Genomic DNA, 21,895 nt, shown 5'->3' with positions numbered 1-21,895 from the left:
GTGTAATGATTTGAGGGACCTCCTTGAGCAGCCTATTGTCCTGTGAAGTACATATAATTCTTTGAGTAATCTACCTTAGGAAACAAGTCTAATACTTTGAGGAAGCTTCCTGAGAAATTTATAATGCTTTCGCGAACATAACAGATCAAATATACTGATAAAACCTACCGTAAAGGTTACATATACCGTCTAATAGAATAATCCATTTTTATTGTTTTTTTACTTTTGGGTCAAAATAGTCTTAAAAAGCCTGCACTTGATCCACACGATTAGCATAATATGATTTATGTGCCGCTGCACTTTATATCTGATATGCTCAGCAGCGTCCATTGAGGGAGTACTGGGTGTGCAGACATGGGAGGTGCTTTTGATGGTTGGATTGGATAAGCCTGTCCTGTTTGCCTCCTACATCACATGCATTGCATATTACTACTAAACCTGCTCTCCTGGGCAATCTATCTAGCAAGGACCTCACTGAATGAAAATCAATGAAAAAGTAATGTACGCAATGCACATTAGTAAGTACAGTAATGCAATTCCAGAACAATAGCTGCAGAATTAGTGTCTCTGCAACCTCTAAAGAACTGAAGAGGAACCAATTTTGAAAACTTAGGGCACCAGTTCTAATGCTCTGAAGACCTACCTGAGGAACCACATCTAATATTCTGAGGCGCTTACTTGAAAACCATATCTAATGCTTTAGGAAGTTTAGTCAAGGAACATAGAATACCAAAGTTAATGTTTTGAAAAACCCACCAAGTCTTATAAAATAGGAAGCCTACTGGAGAAACTAATTCTATGTCTTTAAACAACCTACTTGGTCTAAAACTTTGCGGAAAAATAAGCACCAACATCCTCCTGGTAAGTCAACTTCTTTATTATAACAAGGGGAAAATCATGGGTATGCTAAGCATGAATCAGGACTTTATGCTCATACCTTTAGGTGAAGGCTCAGAGTTGTCCTCTTCTGCATTCTCTTCAGTGACTTTACCAAGTTTGGGCGCCTTCTGCTTAGATTTGATCTGCTCCATTCTTTTAGAGAAGAGACAGTACAAGGATTTTTAGTTAACCATCCAACAATAAATAGATAAAGTTTATATAATATTTTTGGATCAAGTTCATGTGCAGTTCATACCATGAAATGGCTTGAGCTTAGCAATTTTAAGTCTGAATTAATGCACTGCTACAAATGAAACACAAGTTCAGTTTAGGTATCTGGGGAGACTTTTCTGTGTTTTCAAGCATAAACATGCCACTTTTACTAATATAAAATGTTCTATATCAACAAAAGCAAAGAAACAGTGGCATGCAGATTCTTTAATTTACCAATGACAAGCTTCAAAGGTTGAGATTAGAAACCTCACTATCTCTTTAAGCAACACAATGAGAGGCCCTAAAAGTTCTGATGAATATGTCCACTTACTGCTTCTTCATGGACTGTGCACACTTCTTCTCTTCATCCAGTCGAGCTGCAACCACCTTCTTGACTTTCTCTTCAAAAAGTTCAGCACCTCTGAAAGTTATAGCAGCAATCAATATTTGCAGAATTTTGCCGAATGGAGAGAGTTATCAGAAACAATCTGAAAGATCCAGGTCTCCCTTATATCATCTTTAGGTTTGTTAGATGGATAAGCTCTATTATATAGCTTCATGGCTAACTGAAGTTCTTTACTGGTGTAAATATGCCTTTGATCTCTCCACAGAAGAAGTAATGTTCCATAATATGAGACATATGCTTCCTAGACTCTACTATCATAAGACATTTGCTCACTAGACCCTACTATTATGAGACATGAGCTCACTAGACCCTACTAATATGAGACATGTGCTCCCTTGATACAAACTATGTACTAGAACCTGTCATTGACAAACAATATGCAACTTCAAAACATACAACCCATGTCTTATTTAGAACTAATTGTTGATGTGAACCACATGCTGCTTAGAACTTTTTGGAGTTTTCTAACAAATATGTTACCTGGAAGCAAGTAACTTGGAAGCCTTGACATCTGCCACAACGTAGAGGAAATAATAGCTAGTGAACACACGACGCTGGATGAGAAGGAAGGTGAAGCAGATGGCATCCCACACTATTCCTGCTTCATTTTCAGGCAACTCACAGTCTACATCTGAGGGAATTGCTATTCCAGCAGAAGAAATTGCAAGGATAAGCATGAATAGAGCAAGTATTAGAGGTATTAAATAATATGGGTTGGAAAGAGACAGCTAAGAACTCACTTAGTTCGTATCCTTTAATCGTACAGAACATACTGAAGGTCTGGATGAGCCAGCAGTTGTTTTTCATTAGCTTATGGAGATAGGCACATGCCCCAATCTGCCAAAGAAAGAAACACATGCAACCTGTGCAGTTTATGATTTAGAGCAGTGGTCCCCAATCTGTGGCTCGTGAGCAACATATTGTTCACCAACCCCTTGGATGTTGCTCCAAGTGGTCTCAAAGCAGGTGTTTATTTTTCAATGGAGGCAGGTTGTAGTTGCATAAAACAAGGTTTATGGTCAAACAGAGCCTCCTGTAGGCTGCCAACCCACAAAAGGCAACTGAATAGACATTCATATCCTTTATTTGCCACCCCCCATGAACTTTTTTCTTTGTTCTTCTTCTTTCTTATGTTGCTCCCCAACTCTTTTTACATTTGAATGTAAAAAATTATTGCGGAACCCTAATTTAGAGGCTGGAACACATCCCCATGTCTTAGTAGAAATGATCATTTCTAGAAGCTAATAAGAACTGAGCTAAACCCTTACAGGGCATTGCCGTCCAGCCAATATATTATTTGTTTCACAATATTTTGTGAACTTTAAGGAACTTTAAATTGCATAAGGATATGGAAATAGTTGTCTGCAGTCATCACATTTCTATAGTTCAGTTGACATATCTTACATTATTTTATGTTGATTAAGGTTTGTGACAAAGGAGACCTCCAAGGTTTTCACTAGAAGTGTAGCCAACACATCTATAGTTCTGCTTTGTGTCTGGCTGACCATACTTACCGAAAGTAGATTTTTCATGGCTATGACAAGTGCTGTGTAGGCAATGAGATAGTCCCAAAGCCTCAGTACGTGGCGCACTGGCTTTAATAGAAGAGTTCCTCCAAATAACATGAAGTGGAAGCAAGCTACCAGGTATCCCATGCAAAGGATATTAATGCGAGTGGTCCCTGTGATGAAGATGAGGCAGAGAACAAACCAAAAGTGGAAGCTGAAGACTACAACTTTAGCCATGTCCAGGTACGATCTAGGAACATTGAAATAACACAGGAGAAGGAGGATAATCACAGTAGGCACCATCTTTGCCACCATTGCATATTATCCTAACGGTATCACTCATACAAAACAGGAATATCCAAGAAATATGGCAGAACGGCCACCCTCTTACCGACAGTGGATAAAGTTGGGCACAGGGCTGTACTGGCAGAGGTCTGCTGGATCCAAATCTCTGCTGATTTCTATGTTGTCCCCAGCCAACATCCTGAAACAGGCCAGGTTTTCATCCTCAAATACTTGCCACTGGAGCGATGCCAAGAGAAGCAGCATGAAGTCGTCTATAAGAGGAGAATCAACGTTGAACTATATATATTTTAGTATTTACATAATATAATTCAGTAGGCTCCCCACATATTAGAAATAAGACATAATTAGTATTTGTCCTAAAATGGAAGCAATAACAAAGTATAAAAGAAGAGAAAGAAGAGTTTTGTTTACCACACAAATAAACACAATGCTGAATTTTAAAATGGCATTTCAATTGTATTTTTAGAGGAGTTTGATGTAAGTAATAACATTTCTTTAATTGGAATCCTAACAGAAGAAAGATGGTACTACTTATAAGTGATGGTCGTACAGATCAAGAATACAGGATCAGGACTCTTTGCAAAGTCAGGGAGGTAGAGCCACTTGATAAGGTTGGAACTGGGTGACCAGGAGGATGTTCTCCATGGGTAGTCTGTGTTGAGAGGAGACAAGGCAACACACAATCAAATAAAGAGAGTTTTGTTTTAGGTATTTAGTACACAGTTTGACATTTGAATGCTATGTATTGATACAGTCAGAAGAATGCTGGGAATAGTAGTTCTGTAACTGTGAAAGACAGTCTAACCATGCCTTTGTTTTTAATTTCCAATGTTCAGCCTGAAAAAAATGTGATCTAATTTTTAAAAACATTCTTACACTTGTGCCAAGTTCCACATGCCAGCAGGAAAATGGCAAATACCGATTTATCACACATTATTAGAAAGTCTTTTTTTTTTGTTATTAAAGACAGTAGAGCCTTCCTTCTATATGGTTTGGAACTTGGCAGTGGTGCCCATGACTGTACCAGCAGATACCTGAGCAAAATGCAGGTGGGACACCGATGCACAGCAGATACTGAAGAGTCATGATAGTGGCCAGGAAACAACAGTAATTTGGCCAGACTTCAGCAATGGCTTTTCTCCGGCGCAGATAGAGCAGATACAACATCCAGCAGGCATGGAGGACGGCATAGAAGTCCATTCTCTGTCCAATGACATTCACTGAGATCACAAAACAAACCTGAGAGGGTAGAGGAGAACCACACTTCTGTCATCTTCTAGAAAGTATCTGAGTTCCATAGTGTCGCATATTGTACAGGATATTACTCCCATTTAGAGAGCTAAAGGCCTTTGGTAGGAACAAGTGGAACAAATGTTATATCTGCAGATGTGATTAAACAGATGTAGTAAATTTTAGCTAAAGATACCAGACTAATAAAAGCTACCAATTTAGACCACCCACATTAAGTAGGCAGCTTATTGGCTTATGTATGGGACCGGCAGAAGGGCCTGCCTGACCAAGATCTGGGCAAATAATAGCCAGATACCTGTTCTTCAGGTTGTAAAATTCCCATCAGGCAATAATGATAGTGGCACATTGATACGATCCTCACTCTATGGTTCCATGTAGACGTAAAGAATGATTTGAATGTTGGCATAGGGCCATGAATCAGATCAGCGTAATTTGGCACAGTAAACTACGTATGTTGCCAAACCGAACAAAGATCCTCTAGTTTACTGTAGTCTTTAAATGTATGGCCAGTGTAAGTTCTTGTGGGTTTAGAGGAAGGTGAAAAAACCTCCTCCAATTCACATCAGGGTAAAAAAAATCCCCCTAAAGGACAATGAGACAACTATTTGGATCAACATTGTAACATCTGACTAATTTGTCATTCTGATTAATATTTATAATGCCATTCTTCAGAACATACTGTAAACAAGCATTAAGATACCCTTTCCACCTTGGTTTATAGTCAACCAAACTTATCCTAGAAGGACCATTATGTGTCACAGTTTCTCCAAAAACTCTAATGAAGAAAAGCTTAGAAGAGCTCACTGGATGTACCATATAGCCCCTTGCTTTTGCCCTAAACTGGTTACTCACCTCCAGCCCAAACTTGTAGAAGAAATAATTCACATAGTATTTGATGCAGTTTAGGAGCCCTTCATCCAGATGCCTCCGTGTGATGTTGTCAAAGATGCTCCCTGTGACGGGGGTTCGGAGCTGGTTGTGAACACGGTAATACAGCTGGTGTCGGTACACTGTTGATTCAATGGCCAGTAACGCCAGGATGGTGAGGTGATTCTACAGTAGAGTAGAACATTCGTTGGCTCCATTCTACCATCAACGTGATTGACATATTGTTTTTGTTATAATGTGGATATAGCTTAGAACATTCCTCCTCTGTATATTTGTATTTATACATGTGGGTTGGATGTGTTATATAGTTTCCTTAGACAGTACAGTATGTACATATAGATAATGGTGTGCTCATAACATTTAATATGGATATGAGGTGTCCTGTGTTTTTGTATTCCAAGAATATTCCTTTTATATATATATTAGATGGTTTCCTTATTGAATGCCTTAGATCGTAGGGTACGGACAATTATATTCTGACTGCTAGATGATGCTCATATTGCACATATTGGTTCTCAGTCACTTTGCCCTTCTATTGTCCGCATTACCTGTATACAAGGCAAGACACTGTCTGGACATTTCCGTAGTCCCCCACTCCACAAGGCAGGATCCACTGGGGAAACATATAGAACAGATTTCTGCTGCAGCTCCTCACTGATTGGGCTGTAGAGCGTCCCATTGCTGTACAGGCCCTGGAAACACAGAAAAAATTGTACTTTGACCTCTGTACTTAAAGCAAAGTTGAGCAGTTCTTAAATCACAAGCTTAATTACCCCAACAGAGCCCTAAAATGACTTGTCCTAGACCCAACATTGTCAATGGGTTCCTGGTGAAAACATACCTCTGTGCAGTTGGAAGAGTATTCCAGAGGCTTAACAAATTTCAGCTGGTACATCATCTTGCAGATGACCATGACACATGACCAGACAGTGGAGATATTGGAGGCATAGGGTCGGAGAAAAGAGAAAGGAAGAGCAAATATCCATGGCAGGTAGAATAGACAGTTCATCAGGGACACCTAGAGTTGAAATAAGGGGAAGTAAATAAAGGGGGGGGGGGTTGCTGGTATCAAAATCCCCTTTAAGCCAAAAACAACACAAATACCATTAAAAGTAGAGATCAATCTTCGAAATTCAATCTGCTGTTGGACATGTATCTTTGTTCCCAATAGGTTAGTTCTTTGTTATTTATTCCAGTTACAAAACTATTTTTTTTTTTATAGAATATTGATATGCAGTCAGTAGATGCAGATGTTTGGAGATCTTTGATTTGAACTTGATTTAGGTCATGTATAAATGTTTTCTATATTAAGTAGAAATGGATTAGTGTAATGCCTAAACGATTTAATGGGCGATTGCCTTATTTCCACCTTACCATGAAACTAATTTGATTTAGTCTATGAAGGTTTTCATTCATTCAGGTCATGGTACAGGTATGGGACCTGTTATCCAGAATGCTCGGGACCTGGGGTTTTCCGGATAACGGATCTTTCTGTAATTTGGGTCTTCATGCCTTAAGTCTACTAGAAATTAATTTAAACATTAAATAAACCCAATATCCTGGTTTTGCTTCCAATAAGGATTAATTATATCTTAGCTGGGATCAAGTACAAGCTACTGTTTTATTCTTACAGAGAAAAAGGAAATATTTTTTAAAAATTTGGATTATTTGGATAAAATGGAGTCTATAAGAGACAGCCATTTCGTAATTCGGAGCTTTCTGGATAACGGGTTTCCGGATATGGGATCCTATACCTGTATATCTAGTAAAAGTAAATCTAGAGCAACTGGACTTGCTGATTAATCATTGAAGACGTTCCATTACTCATCCGAGCAACTAATTCAATTTAGCTTTAGAATTGATATTTATATATTCATTATTAAGGCCAGCAGAGATCCCAAAGCTTTATGTTTGCACACAATCATAACTAGCACTAGAATTAATTAAATATAAGCAGAAAGCATTTGTGCTCTTGATACTTTGGTACCTCTTGAAGTGTGATCCAGATAATGATAGAGGACACAATCTTGATAATATGCAGTTCCAGAAGTCTCCATAAAAGGACCTGTGTGCCGTGGATAAAGTCCAGCAGGATCAGGAGCATTGACATCAGCTTGTCAATCACTAGAAACCACTGGTTGACTTTTCCATCTGGTACAGAAAGAACAACTAATTTCTCATAGCCTGAGTACATATACTGTATGTAGATATCATTTGCTCCAAAGACATAACTTATATAAGACTTTATGATCCTTTACCTGCAAACTCCTGGCTGTCTGTCACCACATTCCCATCCATGGTAATATTGTCTATTTTGTCCAGGGTGCTTTGGCTTACATTTTTCTCATTGTTTTTTCCTAACCTGTTTGAGATACATTGAGTGTTACTAGAATGGATTTTTATAATTTACAAGTTCCTCTTCTAGTCAAGACTATGGGAGAGTATCTGGCAGATAAGGACTTGGTGTGACATGTTCCTTACTTGTTATGGAGATTCCCAAAGATTTCCTTTATCCTGCAAATATGATATATAGTATAGTATATAGTTATTATCCATAATTCAAGATAGTAGCAAACATAAATATAATATTCATCTATGAAATGTATATTAGAGATCAAAGCTCAGAATACAGGTTCATACTTACACACTAGCCAACATGAGAACACGTTCTTCCATTTTCTTCTTGCTGGTTAAATAGGGAAAAATCAACACATGGGGAGGCAGATTAAGATAATAGTTTAAGGAAACACTAGCTAACGCCCTTAAGATAAAATATTAATGAAGCTAGTACTGACCTGTCACCTACACCTCCTTGGTTAATGGGGATGTTGTTTAGATCTGTGAGCTTTAGGAAGTCTTCATGGAAGTAATAGAGTTGCAGGATGCAGGCCAGAAGGAACAAGGAAGGCATTAAAATTCCAGCAAAGAGCTCAACGGTGCTGTACTGCTCCAAACCCAGATCTTTTAGGCTTTAGGTCAAAGAAAAGAAATTAGCAAAGAACAGATTTTCTTCAAACTCAGTTTAATAGAATAAGTAGTGCAAGAAAACAATCATACAACAATTACTTGTATTAAGCTATGGATATTCTACTAGATAATGCATTATTATTATTTTTATGAATAATTGCAGAGTATTTCTACTTTTTCTTATGCTTTTTTGGCAGTCAAGATGACTGGTCTGCAATTCACAGACACCGATTTTGCCTATATTTTTAATACTTTTGTTTTTTAAAACAAATAAAATCTGTAACGGGGATTAAATGTGTTTACATGATTATTGTAGTAAATCTGTGTGGGGTGCCAAATCTTAGTCCCCAGTGAGATACACATTCCTTCTCCTTTAACTATTGGTTGAATCACATGACCTGTAATTATTTATTCTGTCTTTCATATCTTCTCCAGATTGTAAGCATTGTAGCAGCACCTGTCTCCTGCTATCATTTATTCCACTGAGAAGTCAAGGAATTCTGTAAATGTTTGCTAGTCAATGTATGTAGATTCCTCACCCTTCTTCTGACATCCCAAGGATCTGAAGAAACAGTCCAGAGATGGTCTTAAACTGGTAAACGTAGACAGCAATGAGAACTACCATGGAATATGAGACAACAGCGATCCAGTAATACTTTAGCATTCTTCTCCACCACTCATAGTGAATCTGAAGATAAGGAAAACAATGGTCATTGTAAACTCACCCAGTAAAAGAGGAGGTCCAGGCGCCCAGCCTTGAACCTTCAGCTAAGGGAACGGATCCAAACCGTGAAAAAAAAGGCAGGCACTCAATAGAACGATCCTCCACACAGATGTGTAAACGAAAAATATAGTTCATTAGATCACAGATACTTAGTTATAGGCAAAACATACAAAGAACACAAACATATTTAAGTAGATAACTACAACCATTGGTGGTTATCTACTTAAATATGTTTGTGATGTTTGTATGTCTTGTCTATAAGTAAGTAACTGTGATAATATGAAACCCGTAAGGCTATGCCATGAACATCTAATGAGCTACAGTATATTTAGTTTACGAGGATCATTCCATTGAGTCCCTGCCTTTTTGTTTCACGGTTTGAATCTGAAGATTAGATAACAGCGATCCAGTAATACTTTAGCATTCTTCTCCACCACTCATAGTGAATCTGAAGATAAGGAAAACAATGGTCATTGTAAACTCACCCAGTAAAAGAGGAGGTCCAGGTGCCCAGCCTTGAACCTTCAGCTAAGGGAACGGATCCAAACCGTGAAAAAAAGGCAGGCACTCAATAGAACGATCCTCCACACAGATGTGTAAACGAAATATAGTTCATTAGATCACAGATACTTAGTTATAGGCAAAACATACAAAGAACACAAACATATTTAAGTAGACAACTACAACCATTGGTGGTTATCTACTTAAATATGTTTGTGATGTTTGTATGTCTTGTCTATAAGTAAGTATCTGTGATAATATGAAACCCGTAAGGCTATGCCATGAACATCTAACGAGCTACAGTATATTTAGTTTACGAGGATCATTCCATTGAGTCCCTGCCTTTTTGTTTCACGGTTTGAATCTGAAGATTAGATAGAGATTATACAGTAACTGCTTAGGCCTAGTGTGATCCAAACTTGGTTAACCATGAATGGAACCAAGATGCAGGGACCTAAGTATTAAATATGCCTTCACCAAGTCTTTCTTTTCCTCCACTGCAATTGGAGGAAAAGGGTTGTTACTGGAATATGGGCTTCAATTATGGGCAACAAAAATTATTTTAAATTATTCATATATGATTTAGACCCTGCTAATGCTTCCATTTTGTTTTCTTTTATGATTTTTTACTCTGAATATTGATGTCAAATTGTGCCTTAGCAGTTAGTTGAATGATGTTTCATAGTTGTCTTACTGAACCAGAGCAAGTTGGAAATTCTTACCAGCAAAATTCTCAAAGCCTCAGTCTACCTGACAGAAATACATTTTACGATGAAGGTACAATCAGTGCTTCTAAATGAAACGTTCACCTTTGAATAAATAGCTTGAAACATGATGCTATTCTCTTGGTTGGCATTCAGTTATTGTTATTGAAATAGATTTGTCCTACACTAACACTTGATGTTGGAGGCTTCTCATAAAAACATTGCCCACCTTGTACAAGGACACACAGAACAGGAAAAGGACGATGTACAAGATTTTGTAGACCACGACCTTGCCACGAAAGCTGATGACAAAAAACATAGCGCCACAAAAGTAAATCCAGTACTTCACCAATATGGCCCGGAGAAGGGAACCCATCATGTCCATAAAGGTAGAAGATGACTGCTCGGTCTCTATTAATGAAAAAGATAGAAGCTAACTGTAAATAAATTTGACGCTAAATTGACCTCCTGGGGACCTTGTAATGTAAACTTTTTAAAAAAATTGAATATTTACATTATTATACATAAATTTCTGCCTGTGGATTTTTTGGTAAGAATTTTTTATTTAGAGAAGAACCCTAACTACCTGTTCCTTCAAAAGTACCAAATCTCCTAGGGATGACCCTTGCACAAAACTAAAACCATCTTCCTTTAAACATACAGATGGCTAGTCAAAGGAGGCATAAGGGCAACACAAGCTGAATAGTTGAAAGGGCTGTGAGTCCCATAGACATTCACCAAAAATTTCCTTGTTCCCTACTGGAGTGTTTTGAAGTCCATATTGTCCTCCTACCTGTCTCATCCACCAGCACCTCTTTCAGTTGATCTTCATTTTCCTTCAGCTTTTGATGACGTTCCTTGAGGTTCTGCCGCAATAGTATCCAAAACGTGAAAGCATAAACTATCTGGAAAGCAAATCATCTCATGGTGATATTTGTGTTCATCATGACCTAAGAAACATATTTTTCCACCATTCCATAAACAACTATTCACCACATAATCCTAAAATCTGAACCATATGCTACACTGATCTCATGGTGCCTTATGAGTTCCCACTTCCAGTAGATATATAACCATCTCCATGTTTATAAATGGTGTTGCCCAGAAATATTTAGATTCAGAGAAACAGAAACAGGCACTACTAACCTATGAGATGTTAAGAACAATAAACGACTATTGATGTTGAGAAAGAACAATAAAGGCAACTGGCCAATGAGGTGTTGAGAAATAACAATGACCACTGACCTTGACCATAAGATGTGTGCATGGCAATGTGTAAGGTTTTAGGTCAAAATCAATGAGTACAGCATTGGGGATTCCAGGGAACAGCTCATCCTGAGACATATTGAAACCCACAAAGAAGTTTTGGATGACCAGAATGTTGGCATACAAAGCCAGAAATGGAGCACTGAGCATGGCATAGCGTCGACGATCTCTCATCATCCAGATAACACATGACCAGAGCAGCAGAACAAATGTCAGCCAGCTGTTGTATGTAATACTCCATATCTGGGTGAAAACACAGGCAACAATATGAGAACAAAGTAAATGGTGAAACTCTAGGGCAATCATAATATTAAATGGAACACTCTACCACAAACTTTGGGTTCTAATGTGTTATTCTCACCATCATGACTATTAATGCACTGATGTAGCTTTGCCTCATTAAAAATTCCCCCAGTAAAGACAGGCCTCCAGGTTTTTCTTCCTTTACTGTGACCTCCTTAGTTTCTTCTGTCTCTAAAAGGTGATAAAAACATTAAATCATTCTCTGAGATATATAAACAGCTCTCCAGTAATGTAATGTATGTAAACAAATATTGGTAATAAAACCATTTCTCATAGGCTATTTAAAGGAACTTATATCAGTAGATAGTGAGATTCTTCAAGGTACAGCTAAAGATGTCTTCAAGGTATGGCTGAAGAGTTACATTGCAGCTGAGGTTGAGAAAAGGCACATGCCATTATGATGAATATTTTCCTAAAATAAATCCTTGTTGATCCAGAGAAAGATGAACCCACCAGTATCACCCATAACAACCACATTCTTACTGTAAAAAAACTCTTTCCATGCCTTAATATGAAATGTTTTTTTCTTCTGCGTCAAACTGCTCTATCATACATTTTTACTGGATGAAAGAGATGTGAAGGATGACAACTTTTGTGAATCCATGTATGGTAACCTTATGAAGACAGTATCACCCATAAGCAAAAAACATCTATCTTTCAATACCCACCTGAATAATCGGTGCTGTCTATCTCTTGGGAATAAATGGGCACTGAGAAATCAGTTTGACTCTGTGGGTGCTCACACTTTAACAAGGGAAGATCCTGCCAACCATTGTGTGAAAGGTATTCAGTCTGGAAAAAGAAACAAACCCTATGAGATGTCAGCTTGGAAGTATAAGAAAGAAAGAAGCACATATTTAAAACTTGATCTTGTATGAAGACAATGAATTAACAGCACAAACCATTCTTCCTCTACAGAACACAGTCATCATTATCTAAAAGTTGAGTTATAAAACATTACTGTTGCCCTTTTTAGGAGGCCCAGCCTGAAGATCATTTAGGATGAGTGATTGCTTATTTATTTTCCTAATTAATCCTGAAGGTCCAGCCCTGGGACCAGATAGGGTCAGAAGAATATTTATTTTCTGTCCTACATATTCTTGATATGAATAGTTGCATCTGTTGATGCAACTAAATTGTCTTTGACTTTTGAAAATAATGCATAAACATGACGTACTATAAACTGTCAGTTGAGTTTATCACTGGAGATGTTTGTTATCAAACCCATGATCTTCACTAAAATTGTCCATATAATACTTAAGTTGGCTGCTTTACTTGAAGGGATTCTAGCATCATTTTTATGATGTCGTTTTTATTACACAGTTTACACTTCAAATAATTCACTCTACAATATAAAATTTCATTCCTGAACCAGCAAGTGTATTTTTTAGTTGTAATTTTGGTGTGTAGGTGCATCTCATGTGATTTTGCCTGGTCATGTGCTTTCAGAAAGAGCCAGCACTTTAGGATGGAACTGCTTTCTGGCAGGCTGTTGTTTCTCCTACTCAATGTAACTGAATGTGTCGCAGTGGGACCTGGATTTTACTATTGAGTGCTGTTCTACTAGATCTACAAGGGAGCTGTTATATTGTGTTAGGGAACTGCTATCTGGTTACCTTCCCATTGTTCTGTTGTTGGGGGAGGGGCAAGTTTATCATAACACAAGTCACATAAGGGGGGGCAGCTGGGAAACTGACAATATGTCTAGCCCCATGTCAGATTTCAAAATTAAATATAAAAAAAAATCTGTTTGCTCTTTTGAGAAATAGATTTCAGAGCAGAATTCTGCTGGAGCAGCACTAATAACTGATGCATTTTGAAAAACTAAATTTTCCCATGGCAGTATCCCTTTAAGCACTTGGAACCTACAGCTATGAAACAAATGCTTGTTCAGGCAGTTTAACTACTGCTTGCACCAAAGGAAGAAAATCCATTCAAGTACAGCCGGCATATACTTCTATGACCATCAACCAAGGCACATTTAATTATGAGAAGAAATAAGACCTGGAAGTACCCATAAGGGATATATCAATCATGATTCCTATAGTCTACAAATAAAGTGGAACATATTTCTATAGTATGATCAACATGCCTTTATAATTTCTAAACTTGCTGATAATAAGACAAACTGTACATTCTATTTATTACAAAATGACATTTCACTTACTTGTAACATTTCAGCATGGGAAGGCCATAACATTCCATCCAATTCCTGATGTTCCTTTGAGTGTGGAACAACCATCTTTTCTTCAGTTTCCTGGCAACAGTTACAAAAAGGAAGAAAGAAATTGGCAGTCAAAGCAGGTAAGGTCACCACATTTATGCAGGGAAGGGTTGTCCACCCAATGACCTTCTTGATGGTTTAGAACAGATTGGATATGGCCAATGGAGAGTGTGTTTGGTGAATGCGATGTACATGTCTTGAGTGTTGAGTTGTAGATATATCTCTATCCGATAGAAAGTTGTTCTTTGTGTGTACATGAATAAATTTGTGCTTTAATACCTTGACACCCTCAAAAAATAATAAATTCTTTAGTAACAAGTGACAAAATGCTTAAACAATGGGCAAATTGGTTGAGGATGTTTTAAGTTAAATCCTTTGTAACTATGTAACCAATAATTAACCTCAGCAAATCTCCATTGTTGTATAACAGCAAGCCCTTGTTTATAAACTTCTTACCATAGGGACCTTGTTCCAATTATTCAGGAGCATGACCAGAGTATAATACATGAATAGCAGAATAAGTGGGTTCAGGAAGACCGGCCACTGTAATTCATGATGAAGATGGATGATCCAGGTTTTAGTACCATTTGTCCTGATGATGGCAGTCATACCAAAAAGTCTAGGCAGAAATTGCAGAAATAAATGGGAGGACTGAGTTAAAACATTGTATAATGCACACACACATGGCAAAACTTGAACTCCAAAATTATATGATTGGGCCTGCTGGCGTTTAGAACAAAATCCAAGATGTTTACCTGGCATAGAGGTCTTGAGGAGGAATGAGCTCTTGAAAGATTGGAAGCTGGTACAGATATAAGGCAGTAAGATGACCAGCACTGAAGATGGAAGCCATGACACAGAGGCTGCTGAACACCAAAAGGCTAACACTATGGTTACAAGCCCACCAGGAACACAGCCAGAGGAAAGTGAAAAAGTAGACAGCAGAAGTTATGGAGGGAAGGGTGATGCCTAAGAGAAAAATATGAGAAAAAGTCTTAATGACAATCCAAGGAGGGCTTGGGAAGTCAAGCTAGATTGGAAAGGGACATATATCTTATATTTAGTGATGTACCTAATCCTGGATACAGTTTAGGACTTGGCTGAATTCCAGCAATTCTTGTATTCAGCCCATTCCTAAATGTTCAACCAAACAAATATGAACCTCTTACACTCATGTGACATTACAGGGTTAGACAACTGACTGACAATTTTTGATTCACGGCTGATGCACTTTTACATGTAAATTTTATCTATGTAAATTAGGATTTGTTTCTTTACTGGGCATGTCATGTGCCTGATCAATACCTGAGAAACCCAGAAGAAGTGTTACCACCACCTTCCCAGCTGTGGTGAAGAGAGCATCAATCAGGGCTTTCACTGCTGATATAATGGGAGTAATTTTCTCGATCAGCTTGGCACGTAAGTCATTAGGATCTTTGTCACCCAAGTCCTCTTCCGTTGAAAAATCTGTTTCTCCTTCGCTTTCCTCTGACTCACTCTCTGACTCTGATTCCTATTGGGAAATGACAATGGTTACATGGAACTAGTACAATGACCCAAGCCATTACTGAGTTAAATATATAGTGCTTTTCTAAACATCACTGTACCTGAATGGAGTAAGATATTTAGGCACATACTGATAGAGGGTCACCATTATCCCTTACTCTTTATTCTGCTGAGACTTTAGTCAGTTTCCATAATTATGTTCCATAATTCCAAAAGAATGTTTATAATTATTATTTAAGTTACAGGAAAAGTGAGTTTAATAATTAAGCATAACATTTATTTTCATTGTTGTTTTGGTGCCATCCCCTTCCCTGGAATAATTCTTCACTTTAATCTTTGCAAGCGATGCTAAATAAATTATTAAGTGTGCTCTATTTAGTATGATGCTGGATTTAATCTTTGTGTGTGTATATATATATATATATATATATATATATATATATATATATATATATATATATATATATATATACAAGTATCTTGATGTCCTCTAATCTAAGGTAAGAAGCACTTACCTCAACCTCTTCTTCCTCCTGACTGTTGGCTCGAAAACTGATTTTGGGGGCTCTAACTTTAACCAGCTTCTTGCAGGCTCTTCGGATACAATAACCACCTAGGAACATCCCTATATCGGAGGCTAGGAGTCGGACAATGTTCCATGCATCAACTTGGCTAAGTCTATTGAATACAAGCAAAGAAGGTGAAATTACCCTAACATCACAAAGGGGATTTCTAGATGGAAGCATGACAAGGTCTCCTAACTCCTTTCTAACCAACTTTCGATCAATCTCCAACTTTGGAAACCTAGAAAGGCATTCCGTCAAGGAACATCTGTATATCAGATGCTAGGAGTCAGACAATGTTCCATGCATCAACTTGACTAAGTCTATTGAATACAAGTAAAAAAGGTGAAAGTACCCTCAAATCACAAAGGGGATTTCTTGGTGGAAGCATGACAAGGTCTTCTAACTCCTTTCTAACCAACCTTCATTCGGTCTTTAGAGCTAGAAAGGCATATTCTATAAAAGTCACAGGCGTAACTAAATTGATCTGGAGACAGATGCTCCTCTGCAATGGGAATTAGTGGGTTGTTGAGCGCAGAACTCACACAAGGTCTGTGTAGAAGATGTGCATGTGGGATTATGCAGGTGTCTGTAAGTGGCCAAGCCTAGGATCTCACCCATCTATTAATTATTGGCTTGTGGTGCCACCTGGCCACCAGCCAGGCCAGGCAGAGAACAACTGATCGGCATCTCAGCATTTACAAGATGGGTCTGTAGACCAACTGCTGCCAGATTCCCAGTGGGGAAGTCAATTTTGTACTTGTGTGGGTAGCAAAGTATCAGTGGCTGTGCTAAAGCAATTATTTTCTGCCACAAAGCTACCCAACCCTCCCGGGAACCTCTTTCAGCCTTTAACTCAAAAAAGGGTTTCGAAAACTGAGAGTGTGGTGAGAATTGCCAGCTGGTTATGCCCTATTATTGTGTTAATGGTGATTAACCAGCTCATTGAGGCTGCTAGTGATTCTTTTTGCTCATACTGTATTGTCTAAGAGAAACAGTATTGCACCTCCTTCCCATGTATAAATACGTATAGAATATGTATAAAATATTCAGGGAAGGAATGTTCTGGCACACAATAAGCTATACCCTCATACTGTACTGTCTAAGGGAAACAATATGGCACCTCCGTCCCATATGTATAAATACAAATATACAGAGAAGGAATGTTCTGGGCACACAATAAGCTATACCCTCATACTGTACTGTCTAAGGGAAACAATATGGCACCTCCGTCCCATATGTATAAATACAAATATACAGAGAAGGAATGTTCTGGGCACACAATAAGCTATACCCTCATACTGTACTGTCTAAGGCGGAGATCCCCAACCAGTAGCTCGTGAGCAACAGGGATGTGGCCTCCAAGCAGGTGCTTATTTTTGAATTCCTGGCTTAAAAGCAAGCTTTAGTTGCATAAAAAACATGTGCACTGCCAAACAGAGTCTCCTCTTGGCTGCAAGTCCACATAAAGGCTACCAATACCCAATCACAGCCCTTATTTGACAACCCCAGGAACTTGTTGCATTCTTGTGTTGCTCTCCAATATTATTTTATACTTGAGTGTGGCTCATGGGTAGAAAAAGGTTGGGGGCCGCTGGTCTAAGGGAAACAATATGGCACCTCCTTCCCATATGTATAAATACAAATATACAGAGAAGGAATGTTCTGGGCACACAATAAGCTATACCTTCATATTGTACTGTCTAAGGGAAACAATATGGCACCACTTTCTCATATGTATAAATACAAATAACTAGAGAAGGAAGGTTCTTAGCACACGATAAATTATATCTTTTCACAACCAATCAATATTTGCACAGAAACCAAGACCAGGAAATAACCAATTATCACAGTATTTCCAGTATTGCTGCAGCATAGACCACTGCGCAAGATGGAAGATATTGTAACAACGTACTGCATGTTCGGGGCACATTATACTTTATTAGAATGATGATGTCGTGCATAGAAGACTATGGAGCCCCTGAGCAAACTGGGGCCACAAAAATCCCTTGGAAGCCACACCTATATATATATATATATATATATATATATATATATACAAACATACAGAGAAGGAATTTTTTGAATATGGTATTAAATATATATATATATATATATACAAACATACAGAGAAGGAATTTTTTGAATATGGTACCGTCTGTTTAAAAGCAGACAAAGGAAGATATACAGCCTGTGTAAATACAGTATATTTTGTCTTTATCTGTAGCAGCAACTAATATCCGTAAAAAAATCGCTGCTAGTGTGCCAGCTTTTAAATAAGGTTATTATGATGAGTATTAATAAAATGCCACTATTGATTGTGATAAATTCTGCCGAAAGGGAAACCGAAGCCAAATCGGCTGGGATGAAAAGTATTAAAAGGGAAAGTGGCAAATATATTGTTTTTTTTATGTTCGGACTTGAGTCCAGCATATCTCTTTGTCACTGGCAAACTGAACTGACAAGAGAATGACATTTCCATTGCAAAATAGGCAAAATCACCTGCACAGATGTGGATCTACATATCCAATTCAGGAGTGCCCATACTTTACTAATGCGAAGTCTACTTTTAGTGATGTTGTCCCATTATGATCTACATCTATAATAGCATTGTTAGCATTCTGTTTCATGGAAAATATTACTTAAATATTATATTGATTTAATGAGACAATTTATATTGCTATATTTAACAAACAACTATTTCTTATATAACCTTAATATAATAAATATCTGAATGAAAAGCATGAAACAGGGGGATGATTTAGACAAGCTGTTTGTTGACAGTGTCTTGAGATCTAAAGGTCTACTGGTAGATCCCGATCTACCTTTTGGGCACCCCCAAAGGCATGTTCTGTCTCCTTCTTGCTCTGCTGTCTTCAACATGTCCTACTTTCTCCACCTTTCCCTACTGTTTCCATCTTGCCCTTTTTTTCTCCATCTTGCCCTACTGTCTCCATCTAGACCTACTGTTTCCATCTTGCCCTTTTTTCTCCTTCTTGCCCTACTGTCTCCATCTAGACCTACTGTTTCCATCTTGCCCTTTTTCTCCTTCTTGCCCTACTGTCTCCATCTCAACCTACTGTTTCAATCTTGTCCTACTGATTCCATCTTGTCCTGCTTTCCGCTTCTTATTCTACTATTATTGGCATTCTCGCTTACTGCTAAAGGACTGGCAGTTTCATCAATATTGTGGGAAAGGTTTCATTATTGAGGGGAAGTCATCGTCTGTCTCCATCTTTCTCTGCTGACTTTACCATGTCCTACTGTCCTACTCTCACCGTCTTGCCCTAATGTCTCCATCTTGCCCTATTGTCCCCATCTAAACCTACTATTTCCATCTTGGCCCACTGGTTTCATCTTACCCTACTGTCCCCATCTAAACCTACTGTTTCCATCTTGCCCTACAGATACCATCTTGCCCTACTGTCTCCATCTTGCCCTACTGTCTCCATCTTGCCCTACTTTCACACGTTAGTGAAGTGCTTAAACTCTGAGTCTTGTCCCTTGGGATCAGGTGCTAAGCAGTCTGTTACCCAACCTGCTGTGGTTAAGGAAAATCATCTTGAGGCTTGATAAAGGGCCCTGTGTGACCTGAAACTTTGCCTTTCTTTGTCTATTTGAATATGAGCCAATAAAACTCACACAGCTAAAAAGTTGATTCACCTTGTCAGTGTGCTGCAGTAATCGGGACTCCATCTTGCCCTACTGCCCCCATCTAAACCTACTGTTTCCATCTTGCCCTACTGATTACATCTTTTCCTGCTCTCCCCATCATATTCTACTGTCTCCATCTTGCCCTAGTGTCTCCATCTTGTCCTACTCTTCCCATCCTAACCTACTGTTTTCAGCTTTCCATACTGTCTTTATCTTAGCCTACTGTTTCCATTTTTGCCCAATAATCTCAATCTTTCCCAACTGTCTCCATCTTGCCTTCCTGTCTCCAGCTTGTCCTTCTGTCTCCATCTTGCCTAACAATCTCCATATTGCCCTTGTGTCTCAGGGTAGTCCGCCTTATTTATATATATATATATATATATATATATATATATATATATATATATATATATATATATATATATATATATATATATATATATATATATATACATATATATATACACATACATATATATATATATATATATATACCCCATAGAAACAGTTCTGGAGAGTTTTTAATTGGTCACCAAATATTTTCATTTAAACCCACTGCCTGGTTAAGACTAAAAATTCAAATACAAAAATATTGTGGGGAAAAAGGGTAAATCAGAGTAAAAGGCCAGGGGTTGTTTTAAAACTGGAAGTTGTTGTAATATATTTATTTTCTGCATGTTTAAATCCTTTTATCTAGTCATCAAGCTAAATTATTGAGCAGAATCCAGGGTGTATAGGAAGCCATATAAATAGAACAAAAGAGGAGACTGTACTTATTTATCACTAGGGAATCACTATTCTTTCCTACACATAAGGGGAGCTCCTCACAAGCACACACGAATAAGAGAAAGTGGGATGGCAGAGTGTGTTCTTTGAATAAAGTGCAATGAAGTGATTTACCTGAGGATGCCAAAATGACCCAAAATGGTTTCCCATAGGTAATCTAGAGACATCAAGAAGGAAATGTTAGCATGGAACTGGGCTCAGCCCACAAGCAGATTACAATGACTGAGCTGGATATAATATGACTGAAGCCTTGGTTTGTTTCTACCCAATTCCACCACTACCCATATACTGTAACAGAATTGTTACCTTTTGGTGGAATGTAATGGAAGGCAATCTGGAAGGAGGACTGGATAAGTAACAGCAGGAAGCTGCAGTAGTAAATACTCTTCAGGAACTTCCCTGTGTGACCTAAAGGTTGGAAAGAAAAGAGAAAGTTGTAGGTTCCTGTTATAGGAGTGGGTCATACCAATCTAGGGTTTCCAAAGGGACATCAACATTGTTATGACCGTGAGGGTTGGTTGGGGTGATGGAATTTTAAGGTTGGGTTTATCTCAAGCTTTAGTTATTAAGATTCCCCAAAATGGTTATGGGACTAGGTATCAGCATTATGAAATGTCTCTGTAATATTTACACCTGGGGAAAAACACCCATTATAACAGATATGTAGAATTTTTACTGTTCCTCCACGAACAACAGATGAGAATGAGATACTAATAGAATCTTCAGTCAAAACCAGAATCCGCCTCTAATTCCCAGCATTCTCATCTAACTAATCACATCCACAGCCAGCCACCCCCATCTCCAGCTCTTTAGTCAACTACAGAATCATCAGCCGGCTCTCAGCATCTCTATACCATACAGAAGTTAACTTCTGAAACCAAGGGGCTGATTTATAACATTGGAATTTAATATGACTTTGCTAAAGGAGCATAAGATGCCTGGAGTGGATTAAGGAGATCCCTGACCATCAGAGCTTACAATCAATGCATAAAAAAAGTACCTTTAATTGTGGTGTATGTAGGGTTGGGCACCAGCGGAATCACCATCAGAAAGACGAAGTAGATGAGAGATAATCCATTGAACCTGATACATATTGCTGCAAAATATAAACATTGTTACTTTATTGGGAAGCAAAAGTGTTTAAATGCATTGCAGCCTTAAATAGTGAAATTATATATATTCTGTCTCTGTGCAATCCCTTCAAACTGGCTCAGCCCACAAGCTGTATGAGTGTATGGGCAATGCC

At 38.1% G+C, this 21,895-nt stretch overlaps 1 protein-coding gene across 1 annotated transcript in view; it reads right to left on the bottom strand.

Annotated features, from left to right (window-relative positions):
- Window positions 1-21,895, bottom strand: part of LOC108701777 (piezo-type mechanosensitive ion channel component 2) — a 48,480-nt gene that overhangs the window by 17,407 nt on the left and 9,178 nt on the right. The window contains exons 5-34 of the mRNA XM_041575822.1: window positions 21,650-21,745; window positions 20,956-21,093; window positions 20,764-20,806; window positions 16,168-16,324; window positions 15,446-15,653; window positions 14,896-15,109; window positions 14,595-14,759; window positions 14,084-14,186; window positions 12,585-12,708; window positions 11,975-12,087; window positions 11,593-11,856; window positions 11,141-11,252; window positions 10,577-10,758; window positions 8,958-9,106; window positions 8,247-8,420; window positions 8,096-8,137; window positions 7,933-7,965; window positions 7,710-7,813; window positions 7,439-7,602; window positions 6,293-6,469; window positions 6,000-6,143; window positions 5,416-5,616; window positions 4,347-4,551; window positions 3,863-3,964; window positions 3,398-3,563; window positions 3,013-3,256; window positions 2,239-2,335; window positions 1,979-2,141; window positions 1,424-1,513; window positions 938-1,032 (exon numbers count right to left, since the gene is read on the bottom strand). Of these exons, the coding sequence (XP_041431756.1) occupies window positions 938-1,032; window positions 1,424-1,513; window positions 1,979-2,141; window positions 2,239-2,335; window positions 3,013-3,256; window positions 3,398-3,563; window positions 3,863-3,964; window positions 4,347-4,551; window positions 5,416-5,616; window positions 6,000-6,143; window positions 6,293-6,469; window positions 7,439-7,602; window positions 7,710-7,813; window positions 7,933-7,965; window positions 8,096-8,137; window positions 8,247-8,420; window positions 8,958-9,106; window positions 10,577-10,758; window positions 11,141-11,252; window positions 11,593-11,856; window positions 11,975-12,087; window positions 12,585-12,708; window positions 14,084-14,186; window positions 14,595-14,759; window positions 14,896-15,109; window positions 15,446-15,653; window positions 16,168-16,324; window positions 20,764-20,806; window positions 20,956-21,093; window positions 21,650-21,745 (4,269 nt within the window). The remainder of the gene's footprint in view (window positions 1-937; window positions 1,033-1,423; window positions 1,514-1,978; window positions 2,142-2,238; window positions 2,336-3,012; window positions 3,257-3,397; window positions 3,564-3,862; window positions 3,965-4,346; window positions 4,552-5,415; window positions 5,617-5,999; window positions 6,144-6,292; window positions 6,470-7,438; window positions 7,603-7,709; window positions 7,814-7,932; window positions 7,966-8,095; window positions 8,138-8,246; window positions 8,421-8,957; window positions 9,107-10,576; window positions 10,759-11,140; window positions 11,253-11,592; window positions 11,857-11,974; window positions 12,088-12,584; window positions 12,709-14,083; window positions 14,187-14,594; window positions 14,760-14,895; window positions 15,110-15,445; window positions 15,654-16,167; window positions 16,325-20,763; window positions 20,807-20,955; window positions 21,094-21,649; window positions 21,746-21,895) is intronic.

The sequence above is a fragment of the Xenopus laevis genome, chromosome 9_10L (assembly GCF_017654675.1).
Source record: "Xenopus laevis strain J_2021 chromosome 9_10L, Xenopus_laevis_v10.1, whole genome shotgun sequence".
In the NCBI taxonomy this organism is placed as follows: Eukaryota; Metazoa; Chordata; class Amphibia; order Anura; family Pipidae; genus Xenopus; species Xenopus laevis.
The sequence above is the reverse complement of the archived record's forward strand: the minus strand, read 5'-3'. Positions and strand labels throughout refer to the sequence as shown.